Raw genomic sequence first — 11212 nt, 5'->3', positions numbered from 1 at the left:
CACTAGACAGAGAATATCTAACCAAATAATGCATTGGAGAATGTGCGGTTTCCTTTCTCCGATTGGGGCAGCTTTCCAAATTATGCGCCTCCTGATGTGTGGTTCCCCTTCTCTCATTGGTGCATCAAACTCCCGCATCCTTTCTCCAATCTGTAGGGGAAGACAATTCCTTCCTGGCCTGTTTCTTATCATAAACTGACATCTAGTCTAGTAACCAATTCCTATTAAGGAAAAGACCATTTAGGTGATAAACTATCAAGGCTCACTAAACCTATAAAAGAATGGGTGAGTAATTAACTGTTAAGGGCTTTAAACTAAACCTATGTTTGAATTGGTGAGTGATTGACTGTGAAGGGACATCACCACATCAAACACATGTTGGAATGTGCAATCACTCCTGCAAGCCTTCTTTACGAAATACCTTTAACTAAAAAGTCAGACCATTAGATTAAAACACACAAAGTAGAACATATTAATAAAGTATCAGGTGTAAATGTAAGCATAAACAAAATCCTTTATTTTTATACATAAAAAAGGTGTTTATCTCAAGAAAGGCCTATACCTAACATTCTGTTTCCTTATGGTACCTTTTCTTACATCAGAAGAAGGGTTTTAGTAAACCTTATATTCATACACTTTTATGTACATTTTATAAACAGCAGAGTTGCTCCTAAAGGGCACACTCTGAAAACACTCATCTGTGAACCCACAAGACAAAGGATTTCACCCACCATCTACAAAGGCTTACAAACAAGTGCATCACATTGAACTTTATATATGCAGCTTGTCAATAGAGGTGAGCTCTGATGTTTGGCTGCGATCCAGTCTGGGCACCCAATTTCTAACCCACCTATTTAAAACAACACACGGTTGTCAGAGCGGTGGCTCCTCATTTGGTTTTCTCCGGAGGCACTACCTCCATCAGCAGCTGGAGATGCATGGTGATGGGACCTACAAGGGAATTGAGGTCAACAGCCACATCAGCAGAATGCACAGAGAGCTCAACAATACAAAGAACTCCTATTTCTTGAAAAAAAAAAAATCTTTTGTGAGAAACTCCAAGTAAAAACAGCGAGGTAAACTCACTCATGATTTTTCTTGCCCATTTGACCTTTAGATGGATGAGAGGGTAGTAGAGGAGTAGTCCACTGAAGATGAAGATAGCGCAGTAGAGGTACTCCACTTCTGGCTTATCAACAATAGGAGCCAGGACTAAGTAGCAGGACACAAGGACCATCAGGCTTGGTATCACAATCGGTACCTTCATGCATGGAAACAAGTATTTTTACCATCATTTTGCCTTCTCTTCTGTCAATAATTGCAGAAAAGGCCAAATGCACGATAATTTAGAAATTTCATGTCCCCTTAACCAAACATTGTTTGTGATTTGAGAGCAACCCATCACATCCGCACCTGGAAGGCACGGACCCTCCTCTCTGCTGCCTGTCTTTACCTACCAATCAAATCATCGACCGATGCTCTTCTCATGCCTCAGGCTTTTTTTGCCACATAGACTCTAAGGAAATGTATAATTAATGTGTAATGTAATTATTGTGTTCATATAATTTAGTTTAACACATAGACTTGTAATGATAGGATATCTATGGTTCTGAAACGTGGCGCGTTGCAAACTTTTCGAATACTGTGAGACACGTAGCCAACATTTGCTACTTACATTTGCATTCTAATACCAATACAATATAGACAAGTGGAGGCAACAGTTGCATTTGAGTGTTCTTTTTTTCATTACTCTCTTTTTAATATTCCCCGATTTGAGGATAAAACACACATGCACTCTTGGACATTTTAAGAAGGCTTGCCCCTGAAATCTTCCAGAATTTCAGCAGGAAGTTTTCTCTGTAGGACAAGGGTGTCTAAGGTCCTGTTTACACTGAGACACTGTGACAGTAAGACGAAACAGTTGAGTAGCGGATTGACCTTTCGTTTCTGTCGCAGCATCTCCGTGTAAGGAGGCCTAAGGTGGCTGCATGTGAAAAAGACACTGCCAAAATCCAAGATGCCTTTATATCAATGCAACCTTTTAAAGGACTAATCCACAGTGTCAATGAAAGTGTGGATGAGAGCATTCTAGTGAGCAGAATATAAGGCTGGCTTATTGCGAGTATAACAGCCGCATTGTTTGGACAATGGTGACGTGATTAAAAACACTCCTGCCCAGTCACTGCCTGTGAATTTTCATAAATATTTCCCTGAGTAGATTCACACTGGAATTATACTTGGGATCTGGAAAGAAAAAGCCTGGGTAAACTTGAGTAAATACACTTGGCCTCTTGACCTCACCCAAACAATATTAGGAAATGTTCAAGAGCATTATGAATTCGTGAAGTTGTCTCAATGTGTGTAAAGGTGAAGATCAGTAAACAAAGCATCAGAGTTCATAGATTTGTTTGGATAAAACACTCCACAGTTTATAAGCCTCACCTTGACTGGTCTGTGGAGATCCTTCCTGGTGAAGCGCATGACTATGAGAGCCAGTGCTGCCAGTCCATAAAACCCCCACGTAGCAAAGCTGAAGTAGTTTATGAGGGTGTTGATGTCTGCTGGGATAATGTAGCAAATAGCCAAAATACCCTAAAACAGAGTTAACCATAGAAAGAGTATTTATGGTAATCTCACTTCCGTATACCCCAGATTTATATATACTTACAAAAGAAATTAGTCTGCTACAGATGGTCCTTTTGTTCTCAAATAATTTGATTTAAAAAAAAAAGCTTTGCAGTAATTTAGTTAGAAGAGGGGTAAAATGGGTGACTTGTTAAATATTTAGAGACTCACATTGAATATGAGAGCAGGGGATGGGGTATAATGCTTTAGACTAATGTAGGATAAGATCTTCACCATGTGACCCTCTCTGCCAGAAACGTAGGCCAGCCTGTTAGAAAAGCAAAATAGAAATAGGATTTGGTAATCATTTGGTGATAATTTGGTATTCCTGTACTGTATTACAAGTTGTATTTATGGATCATTTTTCTATTCATAATTATTTACTGTTGTCTCTCATAGAGCTTCCATTCTCAAATGTATTGTCAGCAGTGTTTTACATGTACAGACAGAAAAGAAGTTTATTTATACAGTAAGTGCATTAATATATATAATATGTATATAATATAATATGTTGTGCAACAGCTGTCTCTGTTACCTGCCAGCAGTGAAGCAGCTTCCATTGGCAGCTCCAAATGTAGAGAAGACAACAAACAGAGGAACAACCCAAGAAAGAGGGTAAAGGACTCTGTCTCCAAAAGTCTGAAGAAGTAGAAACAAATCCAAAAAAGACGAGTCAGAAGAGTCAATCAATACTTTCAGGTTTCAGCTTTAATTCCCTGGCTCGAACAAGAAACATTATGTCTGCACGTGTGAGATAATAACAGGTTCCTGCATGGCAGCTTTGTTCATCTATTTTTATATCAACGCAAAGATGGATGGCTCTCATCTTCTCGATAACCATGACAACCTATTATACTTACCACAGCAACAGCCGGAGACTGCAGGAGTTCAGTGGGGGTCATGACACTGAAGTAAGCGATGTTGACCAACACATAACACACAGACACCAAAGGGATCCCAATGATGATGGCCAGAGGCAAGTTCCTGAGATTAATAGACCAAAAATATATGAAGCTTGAGGATTATTATAAAATGCTTAGACAAATCACACGCTCAAGACAAATCATCTGTCAGAACACGTATAAAGTTTTTTCTTGCCACGCTATGACGGATTAAGCTGGGCTCTTGTAATATAGCCATAAGTAAGGTCCTTTACCTGCTTTTGTAAACATAACGATGAGCAAGGTCTTGTTACCTGCTCTTTTGTTAATGTTAACAGACAAACAGTAAGGTCCTTTACCTGCTCTTGTAAAGTGTCTCGAGATAACGCCTGTTATGAATTGACGCTATACAAATAAAGATTGATTGATTGATTGATTAAAGGACTTTTTGTTATAATACTGTAAAATTGAACATTTTCCACTCAGTTGAGTTGGACAATTAAACTGTAGAGAAAATTACCTGTATGGGTCTTTCAGCTCTTCTGTAATGAAATTTAGTTGATTCCTGATTTAGAAAAACAACAACAGGAAAATAAGGAAACAAGAAAATTGTGTAAGAGACTGCCATAAAATCAGAAATACAGACAACACTGTTTCTTTCATTATAGATATCTATATAAGGAATCTCTATCTTTATCCCTCTCCTTTGCAAAGGAAACATACTGAAATGGCATGGAGTCCCCATAAGTTGTTGTCTGATGTTATGTGTGGTGCCTCACTCTCTTTGCCATCTAATTGACCTCTTTGACCTTCAAACAGCCTAACACTTACGCCTTCAACTGTGATCATCGCATGACTTTAAAATAAAAGTGAACAGGTCACATTAGGCCACCTTTACTCGTATCTCCCAGAAAAAGTAACTTAACTTGCAGGGAGAGTGTAAACCTTTAATTGAGTTTGGGCCTGGCTACATAAAAAAGGAACCTCAATAATGCAACAATATTCTTGAACAATCTCCTAAACTTGAAGAAGTTTAGAAAAGTAATTAATGTAAACTACAGGCTGATAACGCATATGAGACACAATATTCTTATATGGTAAAATCCAGGCTCATGAATGCATGAATCAGCCCAGAATGCATCTGACATGCACAAGACTTGTTGTAACATTAAAGTGGAGTTAGTGCCACTCACGACACAGCCATGAATCTGCGTCCAATAAATACAACTATAAAGACCAGAAAGAAGAAAAGGCCAATAGTGTCATACAGTAAAACTTCAAGCGAAGGTAAACAGTTACCATCCATCATACGCCCAAAGCCCATTATAAAAAGCAAGCCCGATCGCTCCAACAGATGAAGATGTGCCATCAAATGCATTTGACAGATTCTCAGTTTTTCCTGAAAAAAAAAAAGAAAAGAAAATTGTAAATAAATAATAAATAATACCTTAGTCTTGAAGGAAAAGACTACCATTAGTTCAAGGATGCCTACCTTGTGCCAGCACAACAATGCCAGCAACCACTATGACTAAAATGATGAGGAGCTTGGCTGCAGTGAAGAAGTTCTGCACGTAGCTCGCCAGTTTCACACTCAAACAGTTAACAGATACGATCATCACTGAGAAGACACAAAAGCATTATCATAATATACAGTCTATATTCAGACTATTACTATGTTCAAAAAATGACATTTGTTTATCCTGTCATGCTAACATGTTGTGATCAGTTATATAATTAGTGTTCATAGCATAACCCTTCTAATACATTTGTGATCTAAACTGTGTTTTATTACTGGGGCCTCAGACAAACCAACTCAATGTTTTTACCAGGTCTTTTTTCATCTTTATAATTTTAGTTGTAATTGACATATCCTCAAATCTTTTCAAAACAATGAGCCAATGGTTTTGCAATTAAGCTACACTTAAATCATTACCCTAACTCACAACCTCCTACAGTTCATGACTGTGCATTGTTCTCTATCAAATATAATGGTGAAATACAAAGTGCCACTGTCTAAGGGTAAGCTTGCACAATCAGGGGAGGCAGCTACTATTGAGGTATCTATGTACATCATCTCTGTGTCATTTTGTATTGTTAACTCTTTGCTAATTTTTGCAGGCTTCAATCACCAGAATTTTAAACAAGCACACTGAGCAGATGGCTAGTGGACCTTGAGATACTTACTGAAGCTTCAAAAGTATTTTGGATTTTAATTGTGTACCCTTTCTTTAACGTGTTAGCAAACTGTTGCTTATTTACACATCCAGGAGTTATGTGGCTCTGTTTTGGCCTGTAAACACTCCTCAGAAGATTGTCTGTCTGTTTAGCTGCTTAATGCTTCTCTTTGTTCCCTATCTCAGTTAAATACACACCCACCCATTTTGTTCCAAAACGTCTACAAGGCAATGATTATGTTACTGCCTAACTTGTGCACAAAGATTACAGTTAAACGTACATATTGCAGCTGCTGCCAGACACTTGGTGACAATAACAGGAGGAGTACAGCCAGGGTAGAAAGGAGTGGAGGCGTATTCTGCAAAGCTCAGTGTGATGATGGCAAAGGCGGAGGGCTTCAGCACCATGACCGTGGTCCAGGAAAAAAGGTAGGCCGGAACTGAGCCATAAGCCGCCATCAAATACGAATACTCTGCCCCCGATTTGGTTATCATGGTGCCAAGCTCAGCATAGCACAGAGCTCCTGTGTAGAGAAATATACACACATGCACAAAAACACTGAGATAAACAAAGTAGAAAATAATATGAAATTAAAAAAAAAAATTTTTTTTGCAGTTTTTAATGCAGCTCACTAATTTGAATAATAAGAACTTTTTCGTTGGGAGCATTAGCTGCAATTAATTCAGACCACTTACAGTATCTTTCATCACACACATTTTAAAGCCACGTGTATCACAAATCTGACCCTTTGAAGAGCAGCTGGTCTTCTTTGCATGGCATGTTGTCCAATGTTGCACTGGAACATTTTATCTGTTGTTGTTAATATCAAACACACTGAACAGTAAAACAGTCACTGAATGACAGAAAGTCATAACTTTCTGTTGTTGTTGGTGTGTTGGTTTCTCCACTGATACTTTGACTAGTTTAACTCTGCACAGTGTGACACTTCAGTCAAAGCATTACATGAAAGCTTACAAAGTCTCTATATGGACAGAAACGACTAAGCTGAGAGTCTACCGACCCATAAAGTGTTAAAATTAGCCCATCCAGTCCTTTATTTGGGATCTACTTAAGTCTTACAACATACAGTTTCAAATTTGCCCTCCTTGTAACATCACAGTGGGATTCTGGTAGATATATTAGTATATTAATATTCGGTTTAAGAATCAAGTTCATCCATGAGCAACCCTTGTGGAAAACTCTGGACTATCGTCAGCTTGTTTTTTTTTTTTTCGATGGAAAACTTCTATAGCCAGATGTGTTGGCCTCCAAATTATTTAACATTCTCTTAAAAATTCTAATGAGACCATCTTGTTTCAGCTCTTTTTATAACTCGTTTTAAGGAAAGGAAGCAAAGAAAACCTAAACACCTTTTCCCAAGTTTCGTTCTGACTTTTGGAACAGACAGTCAGAAAAGGTCCTTCTATTGAAGATTGTAAATCCCTGTACTCGTCTGACTGATGAAGGTCAGAAGGTATGAAGTAGACCTAAGATAGAATTGTAGCTAAGAATACGCCAGTGTTTGAGTCTGCATGTAGTCAAAGAAGTCCATCCAACATGTACATACAACAAACAGTGATCAGCGAGGGTAAAATGAGCAATAAAGCTTTCTTGTTCGTAAGACACCAGTAAGGCTACCAGCTCATTTTCAGAGACACTGCAACACAAGAAGACTGTGTTAAAGTTGCATTAAACAACTTTGTCTCCAGTCCCTGTCATGATTTGGTCCTGTTAGTGCCCTCCCACTTGTGTGTGTTGTCTGTTTTCCCCATGTCTGTCTGCTCCTCCTGTGTCTCCTCCCCTGGTCTGTAGCAGCAGCAGGTGTGGTACCAGGTGCATCTCGTTCTCATCAACCCCAGTATATAAGCCTGACCTCGACTGTCAGTCCCTGCTGGATTATTGTCAACACAAGTGGTTTGTAACGGGTATCTTGGCTCCTGTACTTTGTCAGAAGAAGTTCTTTGTTCACGGTTCCTGTTCTTAACTGCCTCGTGTTTTTTTCCCCTGCTCATCAGCAGTTAATGATACACTCCTGCTCACCTGCCTGCCTGTCTGCCTACCTGCTGCTCTTCGTTTCAAGCCTTCACCTCACGCGTTTGGGAATTGAGAACTGTCACCAGGATTACACGCACCCTCACCGCTCACTGGAGAGCGAGGACTTTGCACCTCTCACCTCACATTGTTCATGATTTAGTTTATTAAAACGAGTTGTTACACCGTTACATGTCTGAGTTGTGCGTCTGGGTCCAAAATTGTTCAGTCCCCTTTTTATGAATAACTTTTAGCCTTAATATCTTTTGAAATGGATGAGTTATGAAGAAATTCACCCCATGCACAGTGTGTGCCAATAAAGGCATGATTTCATCAGACCTTGTTTTTAGAAAAATAGATGTTTTAACTTTGGTTTTGTGACCTTGAGCCTCTGAATGCTGTTCTCACCCAGAGTGGCTAACAGGCCACATGCGGCCCAGATGACGAGGCAGGGTCCTACAGCTCCAGAGTACAGCAGAACAGATTTAGGAGAAATGAAGATGCCCGAGCCGATCATTGTTCCCACAATAAGACAGATGCCACTGAACAGACCCACCTGAGCACAACATAAAAAAAGGTGTTATTTCAATGGTAACAACTGAACTTGTGGATGGTTGTCTACTGAAGTGTTGTGTAACATTAGGAGCCAAGTTATACATCCAGTGAATAATTTCAATATCTTCATTTATTGGCTCATATTTCTGTGAGGTTTACATAATGTTCACTAAGAGGATGTAATAAACTGATTTTACCCCAATCATCAACATTGTGTCAATTTGACCTCATACAACGAATTGTATTATGACCAAAAACATACAAAAACTGGTTATCAGGCTCAGCAGGGCTTTGTATCGTCTCATTGATTCAGAGTGAATTCTGTCGAATTCTCGCATGGCTTTTGGCTCTTAGGGTCTTGTCTCCAATGACCCAAAAAACTCAACCATCCTTTTCATGTGATACTTGCCCATTTTGTACTTACAAGGGTCCTCTTGAGACGTCTGAATTATTTCTCTCAAGCAAAGCATGCTTACCATGGATTTGATTACAAGTCTCCTCAAAGCTAAACTGATATGACTTCTGAAGTAGGCTACTTTTTGAGGGGAAACTAGGTATAGGTGCTGGTTAATTGTTAGCACATTAAAATATTAATACTAACTAATCCAGTGAAACTATTTCAGTCCATCCAAACTCAATTAGAGGCTTAGAGGGCTTAGGGGGTCTGGACAACACCCAGTGGACCGTTGTAGAGTTAACATGAAGAGACGGTTGGAGTGGTACCTCCTGGTACTCAGTTCCAGCCCCCATTAGCATGAAAAGGTACAGATGCTGGGATCCGACTGGCGTGAACATCTAATGTGAGTTGTTCTCACACAATCTGCAGTGAACAAGGTTGGCTAAGCCGGTACCCATGCACACCCACCCACATTATACACACATCTTTTTGAAGCACAGTAGCCTTGGCAGGCTGCTGCTCTTCAGTCCGAACATCCCTGATGTGGCCGCTGGAGCCGTTCTGCGACTCCTTCCTGATGCTGCCTTCATCCATTTCAGGCGGCTGGGTGGATGAGAAAACACAATGACATGTTTCATGTTGTAGAACCTTTACCTCACATGCATTTTACGTTGCTTAGTGGCTATATCTTATCTTATCTTTTTGTTGATGCATCTATCAAAGGTCATCACAGTACACATCATGATAAAGTTTACAGGCCAGGAACAGGAAACCCCGTAAACTGCTACTAGTTGAACAGTCAATTGTTAATCCTTTGAATTGACTGACTGCTCCAGTTTTTTGTAGTCAAATAAGCTGTTTACAAACGATCAAAGAAGAAGTGTTCAACATGTTTCTCAAGCCATGTACAATAATGTAAAATGTAAAGGAATAGCTGGTGACATTGTAACAGTTGCTAATGCAGTCTAAAGTGATGGTGAATCTCCTTTATGTCACACTTTTCTAAAACTGTCCATGCAGCACTAGATCAAGCTACTCAGTGGTAAATCTCTCAATGCAAAGACAGAGTAAGTGCAAAAAGTCTTTCTTCTGTGGCAGCAAAACTTCATTCTTGTTTTGGGCAGATTTTTTCCACTTTGATGGGAACACCATAAATTAGAATGATGCAACTTGTATGAATCACTGTTAGGAAGACATTAAACGGCAACTTCAAACTCAAGAACATGGACATTTTTAGACAGACAGACAGACAGACAGACAGACAGACAGACAGACAGACAGACAGACAGACAGACAGACAGACAGACAGACAGACAGACAGACAGACAGACAGACAGACTCTGTAAACATAATCATCTTGAACGTTAAATTTCTGTTTATAACTAACAAATCTGACAAGACTATATACACCTAGTTTCTCAATAAAGTTTCACTTACGTATGACTCTGACAAAAAGAACCTCAGTGCTGCTCCATGATATTTGAATGATGTTATTTTTCCCAGCAGTGATATGAAGCAACAGGAGATACTGAGCCAAGTTCAATGGGGGAGAGGAGGAATGTCTGATTGCAAAAGAAAACCATGGGCTCCCCAAGACTGAACACACTCCCCCAGTGGGAGGTTCCTTCATCTGATTGGATATTGTGGACAGCATGGAACGAGAGGAAGGTGGGCAATAACTGGGAGGCAGATTGTGTCGTTTAGTTTTAAAGTAGACACAGTCTGAGCTGATGTGGAGTTGAGCTGATAGTAAAATAAAATGGACATGTTATTATTATTTAGAAAACCAATTTGAAACACTGTCTGTAATGGGTTCATGTTAGATAAATATGGAAAATGACAATAATAATAAACAGTTACAGTATTAAACTTAAACAGTTGTACAGAGTTTTAGAGTATGACTGAGGTTACTGACTTTCATTTTATTAGCAGCTGATCAGTCACTTCTTTTGTTGCTACAAAAGGCAACATTCTGATCCTCTGAAGACAGTGTGCAGCCTCATCAAGTTAAATGTGACTGATCTGATGTTCAAATGATTAATTTTTTAACAGAAAACTGTGAAACACTTTTCTCCCTTTCTGACCTTACCTTGCCTGACTTCCTTGACAATGCCTCTTTGATAAGGATACATGACACCCCAGCGTGTGTGTGTGTGTGTGTGTGTGTGTGTGTGTGTGTGTGTGTGTGTGTGTGTGTGTGTGTGTGTGTGTGTAGGTGTGTGTGTGTGTGTGTGTGTGTGTGTGTGTGTGTTCATTACCTTCTTTGCCATTCTCTTGTCTTCAGCAGTCTGTTTTAGTGTGGTACGAACTTCTTTAAATGTTAAATTCAATTTAGAAAAAAACTTGTAAAAAAATGTGTCCCCGGGGGGCAATTCAAGGGCACACAGAGCAGTACATGAACGACAGTGCTAGTATACTAAAATTAGACCAGAAAAAAATGCAGTTTTGATGACAGAAATATTATCATACTTTGTTTGAAAGAACACATGCTCCACCGTGTGAACTCGTTTTTCTTAAGTATTGATCAACAACATATCTATTGTAAATG

The 11212-nt window shown here is 39.3% G+C and overlaps 1 protein-coding gene across 2 annotated transcripts; it reads right to left on the bottom strand.

Annotated features, from left to right (window-relative positions):
- Positions 1–605: 605 nt before the first annotated feature.
- Positions 606–10204, bottom strand: slc7a9 (solute carrier family 7 member 9). Of its 2 annotated transcripts, none has more exons than XM_079339498.1 (13): positions 10102–10204; positions 9148–9267; positions 8121–8268; positions 5962–6204; positions 4999–5124; positions 4806–4905; positions 4027–4071; positions 3486–3609; positions 3161–3264; positions 2797–2893; positions 2443–2592; positions 1087–1261; positions 606–951 (listed from the first exon to the last, which is right to left on the bottom strand). In XM_079339498.1, the coding sequence occupies exons 2-13, from the start codon at positions 9256–9258 to the stop codon at positions 890–892; spliced, it is 1485 nt and encodes a 494-aa protein (XP_079195624.1). In that variant the 5' UTR covers positions 9259–9267; positions 10102–10204; the 3' UTR covers positions 606–889. The 2 variants fall into 2 exon arrangements, with proteins under 2 accessions (XP_079195624.1, XP_079195625.1); XM_079339499.1 differs by having other exon boundaries at positions 1087–1212.
- Positions 10205–11212: the final 1008 nt, after the last annotated feature.

This window comes from Symphodus melops, assembly GCF_947650265.1.
Source record: "Symphodus melops genome assembly, chromosome: 3".
Taxonomy (NCBI): domain Eukaryota; kingdom Metazoa; phylum Chordata; class Actinopteri; order Labriformes; family Labridae; genus Symphodus; species Symphodus melops.
Note: the sequence above shows the minus strand (reverse complement) of the source record. Positions and strands in the feature narration are given on the sequence as shown.

Excerpts from the sequence above, each read along its gene's own strand:
- slc7a9 (XM_079339498.1), bottom strand. The coding sequence starts at position 9,258 with ATGGATGAAGGCAGCATCAGGAAGGAGTCGCAGAACGGCTCCAGCGGC. Across the intron at positions 4,906-4,998 it reads CATTGTTGTGCTGGCACAAG|GAAAAACTGAGAATCTGTCA; the intron begins GTAGGCATCCTT and ends TTTTTTTTTCAG. Across the intron at positions 4,072-4,805 it reads CTTTGGGCGTATGATGGATG|GAATCAACTAAATTTCATTA; the intron begins GTAACTGTTTAC and ends TTTCTAAATCAG.